We start from the raw sequence: 20,281 nt of genomic DNA, 5'->3' as shown, positions 1-20,281 counted from the left end.
AAACAAAGATTATGCTAAATTAATTTAAAGTAAAATATCGTTGTAAAGAAAGTGATTAAGACCGTTTATTGATACTGAGAATCATGCTTTCAAATTCTCCTCTCCCAATATAAGCGTATAAAAAATAGAATATCATTTATGGAGAAAAACAAAGTATTTCGAAGTTTGTGAGATAGAGAATTCTGAATTTTTCCTAAATTCTTTATTTCTAACTGGATAAAGTGTTACATAGTTTTTTTTTTTCTTCTTCCCAGATTTATCTCCTTTGCCCCCGTGGCTGTCTTCCTCCAAAATTTGCGCCTCCAGCAGCCGAGCCCCTGTCCTGGTTCTGGTGCCTACTACCGGCATTTCCAAACTTGAGAGGTACAACCGGCTTGATATATGCCATTCCGGGAAAGTTCCGTCTATCTTTCGGAAGCGATCGTAATTGCGGAAGCCAATATGCCACATACTCGCCATCAGGATCATAATTCTGCGCCTACAAAAGGCAAAAAACACACATCTTCGGTACGATGCTTCCAAAAAACTATTTGTAATAAAAATTTGTGAAGAACTTTGCACTGTGCAATTTGTCATTCAAAGTTGGGTCTTGTTTTAAGAAATTAAAAGGAGACAATGGATTAATGTACTCACTTGTTTCGGAATACTGAAGTAACGATCTTCTCTGGGGTCATTTCCAACACCTTAACAAGATGAACCAACGACGAAAATTTGGTTAGTAAACCTTCATTTCCAAGGTTAAGAGAATCCTTTGTTACTAGCTTATATAATCCTCCTCAACATCGTCAAAATTCCATATTCTTATTAAACAATCCCGAGTAAAAGTATTCTCTGTGACTTGCAGCTAAAGAAGAAAGTCGACATGGAGGCATACTTATGCTTTTCAGAGAAACATGCATACATTGAATTGAATAAAAAGATGAATGTGAAATCACCTGCTCCATAGGTCCAATTCCCATAATTGGAACAAGGGTCATAATCCAAAAGACATGTCTCGAACCATTCAGCTCCCATGCGCCAGTCAATGCCCATATCACGAACTAGAAAGGAACATACAATCTGTAGAATAGTAGATGAAGTATTAGTAAACCTTCTATGTCCCATGTTCCCGGGAAATATGACATCGAGATCAAGACAAGAAGTTTTATTCCATTAATAGTGACAGTTTACTTTAGAATTACCTGCCTTCCTCGATTTGACATGAATCCAGTGGTCGACAGCTCCTTCATATTAGCGTCTATAAGTGGATACCTAGAGGTTTAACAAGTTCTGTATATCAACAACAGAGCGAGAACCAAACACCAGTAGAGAACAAGTGCTTGATTTAACATTTTTTAAGATTATGGTGGCTTAATTCTACAACTGTCGGGAAAAGTATTGTACCCCGTATGACCATCTCTCCAGGATTCAAATAAAGTCTTTTCCTGGCTCCATCTATGCTCCACCTTTCTTGGGCCACCTTTAAAGGGACCAAAGTTAAAAACACGACTACTAATGAAACAGAAGTAGCGATAATTGAAATCTTTGCACTGATACGTCTAAGTGGCTCCATGAGTGCTACACAGCAACAAACTTTTTCGGCCTTAAACTTCGGCATGATTGAATATTATACTTCGGCGTGACTGAATATTAAAGTAATCAAATAAGAATTTAATCTTTACCCAAATGGAAAAGGGAATTCCCGCATTTTGCTGATAGAAACCTGAAGTAATCCCTCCATATCAGTTCAAACAATACCCTGTCATGTTAAACAAAGATTAAATCAACGGGATAAACAAAAGTGACAGTCCATTTCTCATCCAAATAACTGCATTCTAGTTCATGGAAACCGAGGGAGAGATTGAGAATTACCAGTATGTGGAATCATTTGCTTCCCTTTCTTTTTCATACCTCTTCACCTTAAGAAATCAATTAGATACCATGCAAAATTAGTCTAAGTTGGCTCAATGTCATGTCGTCATGTAATGAACGTAAGAAAATAATCAAGAATTTCAACCTCTTCATATATGAAACGGGGAGAAAGGCTTCCGGAAGCAAGCCATGGAGAAAATTTTGTTGAATAATCAGGTCCTAACATTCCGTTTCTGGTGTGTTTATATATCTTTACCAAATCCTGCACGTGAACGTTCATGAGAATAAGATAGACGACCAAATTACTCTTACCAGTGTTCCGTTATATTATGGAATGTGTTAAAATAAAGAGAAACTACATGGAAGTTTTTTGGAGCATCAATATGCATAACAAATGACTTTATCTTGCCTTCTTCCAGAAATACTCGTGCACTCTGCCCAATGCGGCACTTTCGCCCCCGACAAACTTCATTCCTTTACTTACCTACATCGAGATGGAGGCGGAAAAAAGGGAAAAATGATCATTTTCAATTCTCAGAGTCTATATCAGACAATATGTATCGCTGTAAGTATATATTGGAATAACTTACAATTGAAGATTGAAGTCCAAACTGATCTAATGAAGGAACACATCCCCAGTCTTCAACACTAGGGGGTGGACCAAGAGAAGCTGGAATTTTGATGCAGCCACGAACTGTGCATTTGGCTTCAACAGACTGCAAATTAGGTATCATCAACAAACATAGTTAGTGGAGAAAACCTCCCCCAGATATTGATTGAACTGAAACCAGCCAGAAAGCAATCTCCATACCTTGCGAAATTGAGTATACACGTCCGGTAGGCTGCTGGTATCAAACGGGAGGTCGTCTATATGGTACATAGTGGTGCCCCAAATAAGTTGTAACTTAGGATTGTTTACAGAACCGGGCTTAGAGGATTCCACTGAAGATGATGGCAACGCCACTCGTTGCAAACCTTTGCTGACCAATCTTTCGACATTTAACTCCTCACTGCAAGTTTCTTTTTGGGCATATACCTAAATAGGATTAGATTACATACCAACACACTACTGCTTTAATAAGTTGAAAAATCATAACAAGCTCATTATGCTAATCAAATAGTGTGGAAATCACTTAACTGTGTGAGCTCCAAAAGCTTTTGCAAGATCAGGGAGAATCTCCTCGGGCTTCCCATGTTGAATTAGCAAGTTAAGACCTCGCTTCATCAGATTCTTCTTCAAGTCAGCCAAACACTCGATCAGAAATTGTGCTCGCAACGCTGCCAAACAACAACATTTTCCAAGATCTCAATTAGCAACGTTCTATGTCCCATTTAGATTATACAACACCAAAATAATCTACGAAATTAGGAGGTAGACAAAAATATACTGCCAAAACATCGAGAAAAAAATTCAAAGCCCACTGTAGTTAACAAGCCAAAATTCTCTAAACACCAACAATTATGTAAAACCAAACTAAAATGTGGAGAGATTTTTACATGTGACATTATCGCGCACCTTGTCACGTAATGTTACTAATCCACATGGTTAATCTTCATCGACATAGACTATTATTAACTTTAAGAAACAGAAGCACAATGTAACATAGTAACATTACATGGCGGTGTGACGATCACTGGAATTACTGACGAAAAGCGTACGGATAATGTAAATTTCAACAAAACAAGATTGGTACCTCCAGTTTTGGGAAAACCAAAGTAATGGGTAGAACCAAAAATCCTAGGATCAACACAATAGACAGCCAGAACCTCCTGGGACGAAACCCAAGCTTTGTAAAGAGCCTCATTGTCCAGCAATCTGAGGTCGTTCCTGAACCAAACGACGGCCACACCTCTGCCGTTTCTCTTGGCAGAGGAGGAGGCCGAGTACCTCTGCAGCGTTTGGTCCGCAACTCGCTCCATTTCCACCGGGTCCAGACCCGGAACCTGGGAGACCGCGGCGGGCGATTCGGGTTTGGAGCTGGAGGAGGAACTCATGGGTCGGAAAAGATTGAGTCTTTCGGTTGAAATCGTGGGTTTTGGATTTGGGAATAATGGGCGAATGATGAGCTTTTTCAGACAGTGGGGTGCGAGCCAGGAGTGAAGATATGCCATCTGCCATTGCCGAGTTTTGAGCTCGAAGGGGAGAGAGTTTTGAGCAGTGGGGTTGCTGACACGTGTGCATAGAGTTGGATTTGAAACGTGGAGGTTTGGAGGCCAAAGGAGGGAAAGAGACGCTGACTTGGTTTGCTTTCAAACCTACCGTTTGGTCCGTTATTTATGGCGGCAAACTAAATTCTACGGCTAAATCCAGTTTCTTTTGCACCCATAAGGGCAGCTCCACCGTATTCAATAGCCCGGTGGACCAGCTGTTGCTCCACCCCAATTCTCCGAACTAGCAGCTCTAGCCCATGCGGGTGACTGGGCTCGGGGAGGCCTGAGTAAGAGGCCTGTCTTGAATTGGTGGCCCTAGAGCCTGAGATCACATGATGCACGGCTCACGTCAATCACATTATAAAATTAATAAAAAATGTAAAAATAAAAATAAAAAAATGTAAACAATTAATAAAAAAAATTTAAAAAAAAAATTAATTTTTCTATAAATATCTTATCATTATCTTCCACCTTACACCACCATTTTATATTTTCTCAAATACTTTGGGTTGTAATTTCTTATTTAATGAAACGTGGTACAACGAGACTGATTAAAAATCATATCCGAAATTTGAAATAAAATTATTTTTTATTATTTGAGATATAAATGGACCCTTGTATAAAAACTCTTGCTACAAAGCTAATTTATATGTTTACAGTTGTTTTAATAAGGGATCGAAATCTAAATGGATTGTTATTACTTGAGTTATAGTTCAAAGAAAAACAAATTATAAAATAAATAAATAAAATAAATTTTAGAGCAGAGCCGGCAAAACCAAACTAAAAATATAAAAATGCCCCTTATGCATATGGAGGTTATATTTCTCTTTTTCACATACAGATCTTGAAATTTTCCCAAATATGAAGTTTTTTTTTTTTTTTTTATTAACCACAATCCAAGTTGGTACATATATAGAATTGTAGATGATATCATCTTTTAGGGGAATATCCAAAATATTCAACTTAAAATGATAAATAGATAATATAATACAAAATTAATTGGGTTTATGTACAAGTTTATACCAAATATTAAGAAAAAGCAATAAATTGCACACACAAAAAAATTTGGAATATCAAGAACCTTGTAAAATATATGAATTTCCAAATTATGCTCTGAAAATTTTAAAATTTATCCAACAACAACAAAGTTTTTTCCCACTAAGTGGGGTCGGCTATATAAATCCTAGAATACCATTGCACTCGGTTATGTGTCATGTCCTCCGTTAGATCCAAGTATTCTAAGTCTTTTCTTAAAGTATCTTCCAAAGTTTTCCTAAGTCTTCCTCTACCCCTTCGGCCCTATACCTCTGTCATGTAGTCCCATCTTCTAACCAGAGCATCAGTAGGCCTTCTTTGCACATGTCCAAACCACCGTAACCGATTTTCTCTCATTTTTCCTTCAATTTCGGCTATTCCTACTTTACCTCAGATATCCTCATTCCTAATCTTATATTTTCTTATGTGCCCACACATCCAACGAAACATCATCATCTCTGCTACACTCATCTTATATACATGTTGATGCTTCACCGCCCAACATTCCATGCCATACAGCATCGCCGGCCTTATTGATGTCCTATAAAATTTTTCCCTTGAGCTTCAGTGGCATACGGCGGTCACACAACACGCTGGATGCACTCTTCCATTTTATCCATCCAACTTGTATTCTATGGTTGACGTCTCCATCTAATTTTTCATTCTTTTGCAAGATAGATCCTAGGTAGCGAAAACGATCGCTATTTGGTACTTCCTAATCTCCGATCCTTACCCCTAACTCATTTTGGCCTCCATTTGCACTCTATATATTCTATCTTTGATCAGCTTAGGCGAAGACCTTTAGATTCCAACACTTTTCTCCAAAGGTTAAGCTTCGCATTTACCCCTTCATGAGTTTCATCTATCAACACTATATCGTTTGCGAAAAGCATACACCAAGGAATATCATCTTGAATATGTCCCGTTAACTCATCCATTAATAATGCAAAAAGGTAAGGACTTAAGGATGAGCCTCGATGTAACCCAACAGTTATGGGGAAGCTTTCGGTTTAAAAATTTTAAAATTTATCCGATTTCAAAAATTCTAAATTAATTTTTTTTTAATTCGATCCAAAAATTTTAGGAGGAAACAATCTGATCCAGGGGCGGAGTCGGCCAACGCTCACTAGGGGCAGCTGCCCTCATTAAAGTTTAGTGGAGAGGAAAAAACCATGATGCTTATAGGAGGGGCGGAGAACATATTTGGCATATTATTTATACTTCAAATGAAAGATAAAGAAGCGTTAATGAGAATATTGTTGTCTAACGACAATCGAAGGCATGGTCGGGATTGGTAAGACGACCCTCGCTCAACTCCTTTACAACAATGGTGAAGCGAAACAGTAATTTGATCTTCGAATTCGGGTTTATGTTTCTGAAGATTTCACTGCCACGAGGGTCACGAAAACCGTTATTGAGTCAGTAACGAAACATTGAAGAACTTGACAACCAAACTGCAGTGATTAGGTGCCTGTAATTGCGAAAGCACTTGGGAAGGCACACTGTTTCTGAGGAATGGCATCACATATTAAATAGCAGCTTTTGGGAGCTACCCTCGATTGCTCGTGATCTCCCAATTTGCTTACTGCAATACTTGAGGCACAAGGGAAGAAAATCACACAACGTTGGCCACTCTACTAGGACAAAGGTAATCCAAATTCACGAGTCAGCAGCCTTTGTTTTGCATTATTCTCTACGTATCTTAACTTGCTGACAAGATTCATCTGTAAAATCTTCCAAGATTTCTTGGAACTCTGTTCTTTGATTCATAGCATTCAACGTCAAATTCTTATCATCATCGTATTATTTTTGGCATCTTTGTAACTTATAAGCCTGGTCTCGCATTTCTTCCGTTCGAGCACACTTAGCAGAGTGATTTCTACACTCCCTTTTTTTTTTATTCCAAGCCATTAGATCGAATAAATCAAAGAAGAATCAAAGGGGCATTAAGGAGAGGGGTGAAGAAGGTGAAAAGGGGAGTGCATAAATTACTCCCCTAACACTTACTATACGTACACAAGGTTTGTTAACCCTATGTTTGGATGAGGGTCTTTCAAAGTACCGAAGAACTTTTGAGTCAATTGTTAAAAATGCCTTACAAGAGCACTAAAATGTACTCAAGCACTACAAATCGATTAACAAAACATTACAAATGCACTACAACACGAAACAAAGGACTTTCAAAATGTCTTTTTAATGTAATCTCAGATGTAATGCAACAAGTCATTGTCAAGTCCCTCTATCCAAACCATCAGTAGTATACATAAAAAAAAGGTAGTAATGAAAAAGGAAAGGAATACCTGATGGTATTGTTCACTGTTCAGACCAGTAAATGAAAGGCTACCGATGATAGTTCTGTCCTTTCAGAATAGTCCATGACCTGAAGTCAACGGATAAGCATGCGTTATTTACTTATTTGATGGTTTAAACCCATAGAAGCCAGCAGAACAAAGTCTTCTTACCTATAAAGTTGTTCTACAAGAACAACTAATGCAATTTGATGGTTTAAAACCATAGAAGACAACTTGATAGAAACATCAGCACGTTCTCGCAATCGTTTTCCATGGCCGTAAGGTCCACCGACGCAGAAGGATAGTCTTGAAGCTCCCTACAGGAAGAAGTTCCTAAGTTATTATACTCAACTTTACCTCTTCTTTTCAGCAACATAAATACATAAGAATGGAAGAATTCGAAAAATCATTCTTGAAAATACTAAATGAGAAATCATTCGTACTGTATTCCCTGCATCCCCCACCAACTCTGCCATCTGCTCCGACCCTATGTCCTTCCCATGCTCATCCAACAGCACGACCTGCAAGCACAAGATTACAAAATGAAAATATAGAAACAAGTATAACATCTTTGAGCCATGTTAGGTACTCAAGCCCAAGGGAAGAGCCCAACCCAAATGACTAGTCCAATAGGTGGGAGGACCCCAAGGACTTAAGAACCCCTACACCCCCATAAGTGTAGTCGATGTGGGATCATAACACTTTGATAATACAATTGAGTCCGCATAATGATCTAAGAAAAGGGTGCTCAGACTGTACCCAATCATCGGACCTTATAAGGTCCATGACTGCACTGTCTTCATGATCAACCTGAGCCTTCGAATCACTACACAAAGGGTAAGTAATCTGAGCTGTAAACATAAGATATGATCCGTAAACCCATAATGCGAACATTTCCTTCATATGTCCGATGTCCATAATTGCAGGAAAAAGGCCTCTACATATCTTAGAAAGACATGTATCTATTCAGGTTAAGTACAAAGATTATGATGACATAGATCAAATAAGAAGGCCAGTACTGTGCATTTTTAGGGTTGTTCCGTATGTGAACATCATCAACGCTGCAGTAGAGCTTAAGCTTTTCAATGTACTCATCCACTACGAGTTGTACACCTTGTGATCTCTTCTTCCCTACTGATATTATGCGTATAGGAAGTGCTCTCTGCCCAAAATAAAAAACACTTAAAATCAGAAAGAAAACCTAGTAACTCGAGGTCCAACAGGTGTCATGATCTGTTGCCAATTTATAATGCAAAACACAGAAGCCAATTGCTCAAAAGATTGACACAATCAAAATGATCAAGCAAACTGATACTTCATTTCTAACACGATAAATGGGTTCAACCGAACACAAATGTAAACCAAATTAACGAAGTACTAAAAAGGATTCAACAAAATCAAGATCATTGATCAAACTGATAAATCCTTGCTAAAACAATAGATGGATTGTGGGGTCACAAAAGTCAGACATAGATAGTTTGTTCAGGAGACAAAACCGATTGTTTCGCTATGCAACAAATTTAACAATGATAAACCCATTCTCGTTCTTTTCATTTCTTCCCAGCTGCTTGTCCTGTAGTAGGTATCTGGTTTACCGCTTTGTATGCATAAATCAATACTTAAAAGTACGTACGTTGTAAGAAAGACTATAGTAAGAGCTGGAGAGACCTTACCACTGCTTGACCTGTGTATTTACAATCTCTACCTGAAAAGTTTAAGCAAAATCAAGTTGACAAATCGACTAAGTTTGAGATAAGATAACGATTAACGAAGAATATAAATGTAGCTACAAGGCTTTCGAGATAAAAATAACCTGAAGGAAGAGCAGAGGTAACGATGTGGAGACGGGCACTAAGCATGACAACCATTTCAACTGAAAGAAAGACAAAGAATACTACATGTGGCTCCAACAATTGTACAAAAACCACCATGACAACGAAAACACGAAAAAGGGACACTGCAATTGCATTACAAATTCTACTGAGAAATGTGAACATTTCCATTGTTTAGTCCATGCAATGATTCAAGACAAAAAGGAGAGATAAAATCTTGGCATCCTGCATTCATGCACAGATTCTACACATCTCAGGACCAAAATTTATCAAATAGCTGCAAGTAATCACTGTAGAATTCTTGGTAAAAAGTTAAAAACTAGCAATTGGGTATGGAAAATACCAAATTTTGACACCAAATTCTTAGATAAAATACCAACCTTGAGCTTGAAAAATCCAACTGGGCAGTGCCCACCAGAAAGGGTCACCAACGGAACTAAAACATGGAAACTCTCTCTTCTCTCTCTCTCTCTAGCAATTCACGACGGCTTTTGAAGCAGAAGACGCAGAATCGAGTTTCTGATAGAACGAGCAGGGGAGGAGAAACTCTTCTGGTTTTTTTTTTCTTTTTTCTTTTTTTTTTGGTTGGATGGGTTGGAGGAGAATTGAGTTTCTGGGTTGCTGAAAAAACGAGCAGGGAATGAGCTTACTAAGTGAGGCCCATTAATAACAATAGGCCCAAACCAATTGATACAGGCCCATACCCGTTTTCTGTGCAGAGGCTCGGTTGGGAAGACGAGAGAGAAATCGCGGAGTTTCTGGAACATACGGCCCTGCATATATTTGCCGTATTCCACAGAATTTCGACGACCAATTGATCAAATCAAAATGTCTGCGTTCGATAACGTGGTTGTAGGGAAGCTGAAGCTGAAAGGCAAAGCCTTGGACGTCAAAGGCGGTGCGATTTCAAAGAAGAAGAAGAAGAAACAGAGCGCATTTGATCACCAATTGTCTGAGGCCTCCACAGGTTGGTTCTTGTCCTTCCATCTTTTTTTTTAGTTGGTTATTATTGTTTCCTAAATCTAATGTGTAAAATATTATGTAATCCAGAGAGCGGAAGTGTGACAAATCGATATTTTAAACTACTCTAATTTTATGGAGCGGAATTTTATTTTATGTTTTTGAATACCAAACAACCCCTCAACGAATTGGGATTTAAGAGGTTGTGATTCTGGTTTTGCTAATGGAGAATTGAATTTTTGTGTGTTTGGAGGGTGATAGGTGGAGAAGCAGTGACAGATGATGCTGAGAACGAAGGCGGCATTGGCACGATGCAGGCTGCTGCTTCTGCTTATGGTCATCTGACACCGGCGGAGAGGCGGTACCTCGAGCAGACAGAGAGGATTCAACGCCAGAGGCTTTCCAAGATTGCTCGAAAATCGCACCGCGATCGGGTTCAGGAATTCAATCAGTATCTGGCTAATCTGAGTGAGCATTATGACATTCCTAAAGTAGGCCCTGGTTAACAACAGCATCGTGTTCTTCATTTTTGTCAATCAGGTGGATATAAAACTTTGTTTTTCTTGGAATTGTGTTCTATTGCTTGGGCCTCGAGAAAGTGTTTAGTTTTTTCCGACCTATTGCTTTATGAGTTCAAACTCGTGCCACTTTCTGTCAATGCAGATTAGTGTAGATTATCGCTTGATCTGAAAAACAAGCTAACTAAATCACTAAATCACTCGGAGATTCACGAATGTAACTATGTAAACCTAATAGATCATTAGACCTTATGTTCAACAGAGTTAAAACATCACACAAAGATAAAAACTATGAACACTTGTAACATGGATAATCATCTTAGAAAGTTAAGATGATGAGATGCACAGCGCTGAAGCATTACATTTTACAGGGAGGACGGTTCTTGCCTACCGATAGTCTTTTTAGGTGGAACTACCGCGTCTCTGGAAAACAAATAGAGAGCCTCTAGAGCCCTTCCCCAACCTGACCTTGTCATCTATGTATGTAATCTGGAGTTTAACCTCGCTTTCACCGCCGTACCTGAAATCCAAGGCTCCAACCTTCAGTTCTGGGGGCTCAAATATAACTTGGATCCACTTATCATCCAGAGCCTTCAACTTTCCTGCTCATGCAGATACGAGAAGTTAACACATGATGCAAAAAAGAAAAGAACAGTGCGTGACGAACAAATTCAAGAAAAACTTCAAACATTGGTTTTACGTTTACGTGAAGAACCTCAGCAGCCTACCTGTTAAAGAGACTTCTCCATCCAGGAACCCGAAAACGGAGAAGGAGACTTTGTTCTTGACAATGTCAGGAGCTTCAATAACTTGAATCATCTCCTTTGTTTTAAAAAAAAGGCGCCCCAACGTACTTCTGTAGCCACCCCCGGGTGATGTTGGCACTGAGCAGTACACCACATCCCAGTCTGTGAAAGCACTAGATTAACTCATCATACGAGTCTATGCCCACCAACAACAGTAACAGAGAAATGCATATCATGTTTTTGTTAGCACTGAACAAATGGTCGTACACGATTTCTGTAACGATTTGAGAGCTGGATAATCTGGTTTCGATGAAACTACGATGACTTAGGTGGAAGGCAATCCCTCGACATGATGAAAAAGATCAAGGCAATTTAGGATGTGACGCACATCTCAAGAAATAAAGTTCACACCTTAACGGGATTTACCTCCGAAAATGAGAGGGCATTTCACTGGTTCGCTAACACAGTAGTTCTGCAATTCTTCAGCCTCCTTAGCTACCTCTTTTTGTTGTTCCTCTTTCAGCAGAACTCCTCTATCCGAATTTGTCACCTAATTATCATAATTCACATTTCATGAGCCAAGTATTCAAAAACTTTGCATAACTCCCCCTAATCAAACTGCAAATACTATCATATTAATCTACAAATATAAGCCTGAAATTTTTCCATAGCGAAAGCATGGAAACCGAGAAACTAATATCAATTTCAAAGCAAAGAAGCAATCGCAGAAAGTAAAGTACGAAATTTTCTCAGCTAAGTTACTGTCCCAATATCGGAATCTATGTAAACAACACATTTTCTCAGCTACCAAACAATAACTTACGAACCCAATATAACAAAAACAGAAAAAACTAAAATATGGGATCACATTTTCTCAGCTACCAAACAACATATAACGAACCCAAAATCACAAAAAACAGAAAAAACACACTAAAAGATAGGATCACATTTTTTCAGCAACCAAACAAAAAATCACAAAAACATCAAAGTAAAACATAGGATCACATTTTCTCAGCTACCAAACAAAAATTACGAATCCAAAACTAAATAAATTAGAAACAAACTAAAATATGGGATGGGTGAAGGCCGTACCTTGGAAAGAATAGACGCAGAGAGCTCTTCGGGACCGGTACGAACTCCAGGATCGGAGACGGAAACAGAGGCCAATATTCTCAAAGAGTTGCGCCGACAACTGTGAGATTGGGGTGCAACGGTCAAAGCCAAATTTGTGGGCTTTGAGCAAAGGTTGAGGAATTTGGGTTTCGAGGGATCGGCGCCTCCTCTGAGGGTGAAGGCTGACAGGGCTAGTGATGAGGCTACGGCAGCGGCCATGGAAGGTAAGCTCTGAGCTTCGAATGGGGAAGATGGAGGAAGTGATTACACAGCTATCTCTTATCTGATGATGGGGGAGGTGGTGCCACGTAGGCAATGCGAATCGAGATGGGGCCCGGTTTGGGTTTGGCTATTGGTGGGGGGTGATGCCACGTATGAGGGGTTTATTTCTTTGCCTTATCTAATTGGTCAGCGTTCCAACAATTTTTTTATTTTTTTGGATTTGTAATTTTGTAGTGTATATGTATCCCGCCTTCTTACTCTTTTTTGTTTTTTCTTTACTGAAAATAATCTCGCCTTCTTACAAGAATGCATAATATTGTGTGCTTATCTTGTACTAAAGTCAGTCATATCATATTCGTAGAACCGTCAATATAGCGGCACATAGTATGGTTAAGTTGGTTTTATTTTTAATTTTATCAGTTGTTGGTTTGAGGAGACTCCGAAGTATTTTGAGGATGTTTTTCTTAAAGATTGTATGATTCTTTATTGATAAATAAAACCTAAAAAATAAAAAATAAATAAAAAAGTATCCATCTTGTGCTTGAGTTTGAGTTTTCGAATAAAACTTCCGTTCTTCTTTTGAAAAAAAAAAAACATGACATCTGATGAATTGGTTATATTTGGATGTCAATATCATCATAATTCTATTTAGTTTTAGTAATTGTTAAACTACGTTATAACATACATGATTTTGGTTTTTTTTTTTTGAATAAGCGATGTTATTTATACTAAGGGGATAAGAGAATATGCTAAACCTCACAATGGACGGGCCATAATAATGTGGTTCAAATTCGGCTTGAGCAAAAATTTAACTCAAAGCCTCTCACTTACTAATTGTTAGATTTAAGGAATAATGAGTTAATTACTCAATTACTTTAATGGAATTACCACATGTAGTTCCCAAACTACAACAATTAGCATTACATTCACCAACTACATGCACTAAAATCATACTACGGACTCTGGTGTGAGCGTTAATCCATTTGAGTAGTATTACCTACCAACTATTATCCCAATTGCTCACTACTTATTCATGTGACCCTCTACTTATTTATTTATAATGCGTGGAGTACCTCACTTGAATCTCGGGCATTTTAAAAAACTTCTACGAAAATTGGTGCCCCTAATTCGAGCATTTTCCAAACCATTGTGGTAAAGATTCTGATTGGTTTTGAGAGGGTAATGAAATGAAATTGACAATATTTTTGGATAATACTTGACAATATTATAGATTTATGGAATGGACAGCTATAAGCTTTCGCTAATTTTACTTAACCCCTAATTAATAAATAAAAAATCATTAATACTACGTGGGAAAGTTGCCATAATTCACTGGCTGAAGTGTTCATCGCCCAAAAACCATCCGATTCCCTCAATTGTCCAGAACCAGAGACTCACACCCTCCCCCTTTTACCATATACTCACAAAGCCTCACATCGCCATTTCCCATCGCCTCATACTTCTCCCCACGCCGAATCCGCTTCCCCTCTGACAAGCTGAAACATCACCTGCACCTGCATTTGAAACAATTTTGACTGATTGAAGCTAATTTCCTCACCACACCCAGGTTTTTATTTCTCTCACCCATCAAGATTCTTCCTTTTTTCTTCACCACCCCCACCATTTATCGTTTCCAGAATTATTACATAGGTTTGATCTTTGCGTCATGTTTTCAAAGTTTGTGGCTTTTCTCTGTTTTTTCACTCGCATCCAAATTTTGATGAATCAATGTTTGATGAAATGTGATGCTTTTGGGGGTTTTTTTCCCAAAAGAGTATTCGTTAAATTGTGAAAAGTTGTTTTCTTTTTGTTGTTTGATCCAAAAATGCGTTCAAAATTATGTTATTTGTGTTGCAAGTTACAGCAGCTTCTTAGTTTACATTGAGCGCAAGGGGAAATAAAGCAAAGAATGCGAAAAACGACTGAATGAGAGGTTCCGTGTTGCCTTCGGTCCAGATGAAAAAGTCATTAGCATGGCGGCCGCAGCTGATGAGAGATATCATGATCATGTCTAAGTCAAGGCCGCGTCCAGCTTTGAGAAGACCAACGTGGATTATTGCATTGGTTTTATTCATCTGTGTTTTTCTGATCCTTGCATACTTCTACCCTCCGAAAAACTCTGCCGCCTGCTATCTGTTTTCTTCTAGTGGTTGCAGTATGTTTGGAAGGACTCCTCCTGGCCCTGCAAGGGAGCTGACCGATGATGAGACTGCGTCCGAGGTTGTGGTTAGGGAAATTCTCAAGACACCTCCTCTTCAATCGAAGAACCCGAAAATTGCTTTCATGTTTTTAACCCCCGGAACTTTACCTTTCGAGGAGTTGTGGGAAAATTTCTTCCAAGTAAGGCTATGGCTCTATGCTTTTCTTTACTTTTTATTTCCCTTTTATTATCCATTTTGATTTCATCAGGTTTAGGTTTTTTTTCTCTTTCATGTATTTATCAAGGAATTGTATGGATAGATGTATTTGTTGAACTACATTCAGAAATTTGGTAGTATAGTGCTACAATATTAGGCATTTCCTACGGCAGCCATGGCCGAGAAGTACTAAACTAAAATGCTCAAGTAATTTGGTGGAGTTAATGCTCGGCTCTGCAGTGTTATCTCATGTGACTATAGTTTCGGTTTATCCAGTTAGAAATACTGTCAAATTGGGACCAGTCTTTAGATCGCCTCAGGAAATGGTAGTCGCTTTTGATTTCTTAGTATGTTAAAGGATTTATCGAAAACTTATATATCTCAACAGATAGGATAAACATGTGCTTGGAGTTTGCAACACCTTGTTTCTGTGGAGACAAAACAACACCAATTCATCTTAATCTATTACCACCTCTCGAATCTCCATTTATATAAGCTTGGTGTGGAATATATCTGCTAACAAAAATGACATGGTTTCTAGGGCCACGAAGACAAATTTACCGTCTATGTACATGCATCAAAGCAAAAGCCAGTACATGTGAGCCGGTATTTTGCTGACAGAGACATACATAGTGAACAGGTACGCAGAGCCTCTCGGAGAATGCTTACAGTTCAGTATTATTTTTTTTAACTGATCAATACACATGGTTTTCTTTAAAGATGCCATTAATAATAAATTCTCAGGTCGTTTGGGGAAAATTTTCGATGGTTGAGGCAGAGAAGAGACTTTTGGCAAATGCACTTTTAGACCCTGACAACCAACATTTTGTTTTGCTGTCTGATAGGTCATTGCATTGAAACAACTTTTACAATTGTGAACATTTTCAATGAGGTTCTTATGTTGGAAATTTGCTACTTCTTTCATTGATTTCGTTCTACGTTTTTGTTTCAGTTGCATACCACTGCATAACTTCGATTATGTATATAACTATCTCATGTACACCAACGTCAGCTTTATCGATTGGTAAGAAAAATATATTTTAGAAAGAAAAACTGATGGGATTCTCAAAATTCTTTCCCGCTACTTATTTTGAAGCTCTTATTCTGGTGTACTTATGATTGGGACTTTCTTATTCCATGTACTTTGCTCTCTGTCTAGTTTTGTGGATCCTGGTCCACATGGAACTGGCCGGTATTCAGAACATATGTTGCCTGAAGTTGAAAAGAGGGATTTCCGGAAGGGTTCACAGGTAATTCAGCATATACTTTCCAGAAGGTTTGAAACTTCTGCGTAAGATACATAGCTCTGGAAACAGTTTTAAATCTTCTGCGTAAATATGTCTCTTACAGTGAATTAAACTTCTGTAAGATCAGTTGCTATGAGTATATTTCTGATTTATATAATCTTTTCACCTGTTCCTTCTAAGTCACCTGAGCTCCTCTCCCCTTTCTTTCTTGTCCTAAGTGTATGAATGATTGCAATGTTTGGATTGGTTTGTTGTTCTTGTTTATATTGACGAAACATTGGATCAACAAGAGGAGTTTTGGTATAAAACATGCTCCTCGATCAGATTTGGATTTGTGTAAACGCAGTTCATATAGGGTTGGATTTAACCGACATTTTTATTTCAGTGGTTCTCTATGAAGCGGCTACACGCAATTGTCATGATGGCAGACAGTCTATACTATACAAAGTTCAAGCTTTACTGCAGGGTAAATCTCTTCTTTGTTATGATGTGCTTTTGTTGACGTTCATGAGAAAAACTTCCTTCCAATCTCTTGCTGGTGATGTTTTTTGACTTTCTCAGCCAAACATGGACGGGCGTAACTGCTATTCGGATGAGCATTACCTGCCAACCTTCTTTAATGTTAGCACATCAAACTTTCTTGTTTCGTCGCAGTTCGAACTGCATTTCACCCTATTCGTAATTTCTTTGCTGCTACCAATTATCTTTTTCTTTTACCATTAATGCTTTTCAGATGAAAGATCCTGGTGGACTCGCGAACTGGTCTGTAACATATGTCGATTGGTCTGAAGGGAAGTGGCATCCGAGAGCGTTCAGAACTCAGGATGTTACTTATGACCTCCTTAGGAACATCACGGTATGGTCTAGGGAAGTCCATTTTCTTTAACCCTCACTTCATTTTCTTTATTTCACGTCTCTCATGTATCGATATTTTCTCATCCATTTCAGTCCATTGCTGAGAGCACGCATATTACAAGCGAAGACAAGGTACAATCTCAAAGTACCCTTCCAGTCGTAACCATACGTAGTCAGTAATGCTACTGTCACCAATTCTAAAATGATATCATATCATATCACCTGCTACGTCATTTGGTGAATAAATTTGACGACCCTTCTACTACTGTTGACCGGTTCACGTTTACTTGCTGCAGAAGCAAATGCTGACCACACCGTGCTTGTGGAACGGGATGAAGCGACCGTGTTTTCTATTTGCCCGAAAGTTTTATCCAGAAACACTGGGGAAACTGGTTCAGCTTTTCTCCAATTACACAAAAGTCTAATCCTTTTTCTTTGTTTTTTGGTCATTCAGTTGCTTCCTCAAGAGCTCCAAGTTCTGGTATATATCTCTCTTGATTATACATTGCCATGTTTTGAGATATATGGCTTAGGTTGGTGGGTTGATAGGTTGATAGGCTGCTGGCCGTTGTTCTTGTAGATTGTTTTTTGCCTTTCTTTTTGTTATTTATGTATTTTAAATTACTGAATTTCGAATGAGCCATCCATTCAATTTCAGGTTTTTTGACTTTCTGTAAAGAAAAATGAATGGAAATTTGGAATGATTGACATCCAAAACCAAAGATCAACTTACCTCGTCGTCGATAAAGCATTACACCCATAATTTGAAGTGAAATGTTTTGGTAAGAATCTGAGAGGTATTTCGAGAGGAATAAACTATCATTGCGTGAATAATTTAGAATGACATTATTGTGTGTTGTATATGTAAATTCTTCTCCGGCTGCATATAGTAGAGAAAACATTTCGATTTTGTTCGGTTAGAAACAAAATTGTGTGCTCCTATCATGTATATATGTAAATTCTTCTCCGGCTGTATATAGTGGAAAAAATTGCTTTTCCGTTCTAGATTTCCGACTTTAAAGCAAATTCTGAGTATTTTTTTCAGATCCAGATAGATTGCTAAGATCATCTTCAAAAGAGATATCAAATTTTAAACATAAAATTTGAATTTAACAGTTTATGTGGCATTTTCACATTTTTTAAAATTTTACTTCCTACCCGATATATCAAATTAAACTATTATTTTATTATATTATTTTCTTTTCATAATTGCTATTATATATTTTATATTTTTACATATACAAATGATTGCTAATAGAAATTCATATGACGACTAGTATTAGTCCCAGATTCCAGCTATGGAAAACACAGAGATGGAAATACATAAAATAGCAGAGAATAGTGCGTGCTCTCATTGCCCACCTGAGCTTTTTCGTTAAAAAAAACCCAAAAGATTGTCCTCCACAATCGATTCCATACACTGCATTCTCAACTCCTGCCACTTCAGTTTCCCCGGAAAATGGCAACCCAAATCACAAACGGCGACGGAGTCGCCAGAGTCTCCGCCCTCAACTGCATCGATCTCTCGAGCTCCGACACCCACCAATCCGTCTCCTTACTCAAACAGGTTAGTAACTTACGACTCCCGCATAAATTCTTCAACTTTTTTATGGGTTTTGAAGATTTTATGTTTTTCTAATCTGGGTAGTGAGTAAAAACTGAGTTCTGGGTTGTTTTAGGCGTGTTTGGATTGCTGGTTTTTCTACCTGGTGAATCATGGAATAAGCGAGGGGTTCATGGCGGAGGTGGATAAGGGAGGGGACGAAATTTGCACAGAGATGGAAAACACAGAGGAAAGAGAAAATGGCGGAGACAAGAAAACAATAAAAAAAAATATTTAATAATTAATTGATAAGCATTTGAAGCTGCTGTGAAAGCAAGAAGGGGAGATGTCATTTCATGTCATGCCATATCAGATTTGACTTCTTAGTTGGAAAACATTGATGTTATTTTTTATTACCGTTATTGCTGATTTGGATATTTTGACATCTCAATTGATGATGTTCTAAGGTCTGGTTAATTTTTTTTTGTGTGTTTGTCAATCTAGTTTTTTTTTTTTTTGAATTTGATATAATATAATATATTAATAGGCTCCATTAATTGAAAATTTGAGGGCGGGTGTAGGGATAGCAATTGATCGGTTTGAGGACGGAAATGCTATATTCATCCCATAATCATGAAAATTAACCATATTCATAACTGCAAATTAACCATCAGATATTATCCGTAACCATACCCACTAGATAACGGATTTCCCATTAGTTAACGGTTATATCCATCTTCTTTAGTACAAAAATATATTCGTGCCAATTGACGCATGATAATTTAGTAAATATTAATTTCGTCATTAAATATTTGATGTATAAAATGATTTAATTAATGGATCTTGTGGAGCATGAAAATTAAAACTAAACATTGATAATGTTGATTGATCTTTGATATTTCACATAAATACCATTAAATTCTAATAGATTTTAATTTATATCAAAACTATTGAACTTTGCCATAAAATGCAACTCACACAATGCAATATTTGTATAAGAGCTACTAGACCCACCATATTGTCTTATTTTCTCACCCACATTATAATTCCACACACTTTAAAAAGTTAAAAAATTAAAATGTTATTTCCCCACCCACTATTATTCCTAAAATAACCTTTAATATATACATCCATATGAAATTATAAAATTGTCTCTTAAAAAATATAACAAATAATATATAAATAAAAACCACTAAGGTCTGCAAATGCAAATGGAAACTATAGAGGTATCCAAATTCAAAAGAATTCGACAATGTAAAAATCTGATGGACAAATTCAAATGACCTACACACAAATTATTCTTCTACCTTTTCAATGGAAACATAATCTTCTACCTCTTCTGTATATACGTCATCTTCCGCATGTTCAATGACAAAGTCATCTTCTAAGTCCATTGATATTTTTTACTTTCTCTAAATGAAATGAAATGAAAATATGAGTTAGAGGTTAAGGTAGACAAATCGTCTCCCACGCTCAACCTTTTTCTTTTTTAAAAAAAAATTAAGCAAAGCAAGATAATTAATGTCCTTATCAGTTTTTTTGCAAATGGACAAATTTGTA

The 20,281-nt window shown here is 37.6% G+C and overlaps 5 protein-coding genes across 11 annotated transcripts; 2 read left to right on the top strand and 3 right to left on the bottom strand.

The window, feature by feature from the left end:
- Positions 1 to 40: 40 nt before the first annotated feature.
- LOC126604333 (cryptochrome DASH, chloroplastic/mitochondrial) lies at positions 41 to 4,014 on the bottom strand. The gene is made up of 13 exons (XM_050271546.1): positions 3,546 to 4,014; positions 2,990 to 3,129; positions 2,663 to 2,887; positions 2,442 to 2,567; positions 2,261 to 2,335; positions 1,997 to 2,113; positions 1,852 to 1,898; positions 1,662 to 1,738; positions 1,384 to 1,459; positions 1,182 to 1,251; positions 936 to 1,059; positions 634 to 683; positions 41 to 478 (listed from the first exon to the last, which is right to left on the bottom strand). The coding sequence occupies exons 1-13, from the start codon at positions 3,961 to 3,963 to the stop codon at positions 257 to 259; spliced, it is 1,767 nt and encodes a 588-aa protein (XP_050127503.1). The 5' UTR covers positions 3,964 to 4,014; the 3' UTR covers positions 41 to 256.
- Positions 4,015 to 7,118: 3,104 nt separating this feature from the next.
- LOC126604337 (putative RNA methyltransferase At5g10620) lies at positions 7,119 to 9,798 on the bottom strand. 4 transcript variants are annotated; one of them, XM_050271552.1, is made up of 10 exons: positions 9,777 to 9,798; positions 9,647 to 9,682; positions 9,541 to 9,596; positions 9,142 to 9,201; positions 9,002 to 9,033; positions 8,348 to 8,490; positions 8,088 to 8,154; positions 7,772 to 7,849; positions 7,500 to 7,645; positions 7,119 to 7,417 (listed from the first exon to the last, which is right to left on the bottom strand). In XM_050271552.1, the coding sequence occupies exons 4-10, from the start codon at positions 9,194 to 9,196 to the stop codon at positions 7,378 to 7,380; spliced, it is 561 nt and encodes a 186-aa protein (XP_050127509.1). In that variant the 5' UTR covers positions 9,197 to 9,201; positions 9,541 to 9,596; positions 9,647 to 9,682; positions 9,777 to 9,798; the 3' UTR covers positions 7,119 to 7,377. The 4 variants fall into 4 exon arrangements, with proteins under 4 accessions (XP_050127509.1, XP_050127506.1, XP_050127507.1 ...); XM_050271549.1 differs by lacking the exon at positions 9,777 to 9,798 and having other exon boundaries at positions 9,142 to 9,385; positions 9,541 to 9,755; XM_050271550.1 differs by lacking the exon at positions 9,777 to 9,798 and having other exon boundaries at positions 9,142 to 9,285; positions 9,541 to 9,753.
- Positions 9,799 to 9,943: 145 nt separating this feature from the next.
- On the top strand, positions 9,944 to 10,689 carry LOC126604338 (uncharacterized). Its single transcript, XM_050271553.1, has 2 exons — positions 9,944 to 10,127; positions 10,382 to 10,689. The coding sequence occupies exons 1-2, from the start codon at positions 9,989 to 9,991 to the stop codon at positions 10,624 to 10,626; spliced, it is 384 nt and encodes a 127-aa protein (XP_050127510.1). The 5' UTR covers positions 9,944 to 9,988; the 3' UTR covers positions 10,627 to 10,689.
- Positions 10,690 to 10,846: 157 nt separating this feature from the next.
- LOC126604336 (probable plastid-lipid-associated protein 8, chloroplastic) lies at positions 10,847 to 12,768 on the bottom strand. The gene is made up of 4 exons (XM_050271548.1): positions 12,477 to 12,768; positions 11,811 to 11,934; positions 11,367 to 11,546; positions 10,847 to 11,240 (listed from the first exon to the last, which is right to left on the bottom strand). Exons 1-4 carry the CDS (start codon positions 12,714 to 12,716, stop codon positions 11,041 to 11,043), a joined length of 744 nt encoding a protein of 247 aa, XP_050127505.1. The 5' UTR covers positions 12,717 to 12,768; the 3' UTR covers positions 10,847 to 11,040.
- Positions 12,769 to 14,041: 1,273 nt separating this feature from the next.
- On the top strand, positions 14,042 to 19,202 carry LOC126604332 (glycosyltransferase BC10-like). Of its 4 annotated transcripts, none has more exons than XM_050271545.1 (12): positions 14,042 to 14,286; positions 14,676 to 15,059; positions 15,618 to 15,716; positions 15,797 to 15,921; positions 16,029 to 16,100; positions 16,236 to 16,326; positions 16,709 to 16,789; positions 16,885 to 16,944; positions 17,057 to 17,179; positions 17,272 to 17,310; positions 17,475 to 18,745; positions 18,858 to 19,202. In XM_050271545.1, exons 2-11 carry the CDS (start codon positions 14,676 to 14,678, stop codon positions 17,601 to 17,603), a joined length of 1,203 nt encoding a protein of 400 aa, XP_050127502.1. In that variant the 5' UTR covers positions 14,042 to 14,286; the 3' UTR covers positions 17,604 to 18,745; positions 18,858 to 19,202. The 4 variants fall into 4 exon arrangements, with proteins under 4 accessions (XP_050127502.1, XP_050127498.1, XP_050127499.1 ...); XM_050271541.1 differs by having other exon boundaries at positions 14,584 to 15,059; XM_050271542.1 differs by having other exon boundaries at positions 14,578 to 15,059.
- Positions 19,203 to 20,281: the final 1,079 nt, after the last annotated feature.

Source organism: Malus sylvestris, chromosome 15 (genome assembly GCF_916048215.2).
Source record: "Malus sylvestris chromosome 15, drMalSylv7.2, whole genome shotgun sequence".
Classification (NCBI taxonomy): domain Eukaryota; kingdom Viridiplantae; phylum Streptophyta; class Magnoliopsida; order Rosales; family Rosaceae; genus Malus; species Malus sylvestris.
The sequence above is the reverse complement of the archived record's forward strand: the minus strand, read 5'-3'. Positions and strand labels throughout refer to the sequence as shown.

Bases quoted from the DNA above. Each gene is read 5' to 3' on its own strand.
- LOC126604338 (XM_050271553.1), top strand. From the start codon at position 9,989: ATGTCTGCGTTCGATAACGTGGTTGTAGGGAAGCTGAAGCTGAAAGGC. The intron at 10,128-10,381 runs GTTGGTTCTTGT...GGAGGGTGATAG, and splicing joins ATTGTCTGAGGCCTCCACAG to GTGGAGAAGCAGTGACAGAT.
- LOC126604332 (XM_050271541.1), top strand. From the start codon at position 14,646: ATGAGAGGTTCCGTGTTGCCTTCGGTCCAGATGAAAAAGTCATTAGCA. The intron at 15,922-16,028 runs GTCATTGCATTG...TTTTTGTTTCAG, and splicing joins TTTGTTTTGCTGTCTGATAG to TTGCATACCACTGCATAACT. The intron at 16,790-16,884 runs GTAAATCTCTTC...TGACTTTCTCAG, and splicing joins AGTTCAAGCTTTACTGCAGG to CCAAACATGGACGGGCGTAA.
- LOC126604333 (XM_050271546.1), bottom strand. From the start codon at position 3,963: ATGGCATATCTTCACTCCTGGCTCGCACCCCACTGTCTGAAAAAGCTC. The intron at 2,336-2,441 runs GTAAGTTATTCC...ATCTCGATGTAG, and splicing joins TTGGACTTCAATCTTCAATT to GTAAGTAAAGGAATGAAGTT. The intron at 684-935 runs GTGATTTCACAT...CATCTTGTTAAG, and splicing joins GAATTGGACCTATGGAGCAG to GTGTTGGAAATGACCCCAGA.
- LOC126604336 (XM_050271548.1), bottom strand. From the start codon at position 12,716: ATGGCCGCTGCCGTAGCCTCATCACTAGCCCTGTCAGCCTTCACCCTC. The intron at 11,935-12,476 runs GTACGGCCTTCA...TATGATAATTAG, and splicing joins CTGCGTCTATTCTTTCCAAG to GTGACAAATTCGGATAGAGG. The intron at 11,547-11,810 runs GTAAATCCCGTT...GTGCTTTCACAG, and splicing joins ATGCCCTCTCATTTTCGGAG to ACTGGGATGTGGTGTACTGC.
- LOC126604337 (XM_050271549.1), bottom strand. From the start codon at position 9,331: ATGGAAATGTTCACATTTCTCAGTAGAATTTGTAATGCAATTGCAGTG. The intron at 9,034-9,141 runs GTTATTTTTATC...TAAACTTTTCAG, and splicing joins TACCTCTGCTCTTCCTTCAG to GTAGAGATTGTAAATACACA. The intron at 8,491-9,001 runs GTAAGGTCTCTC...TATTTTGGGCAG, and splicing joins AATACACAGGTCAAGCAGTG to AGAGCACTTCCTATACGCAT.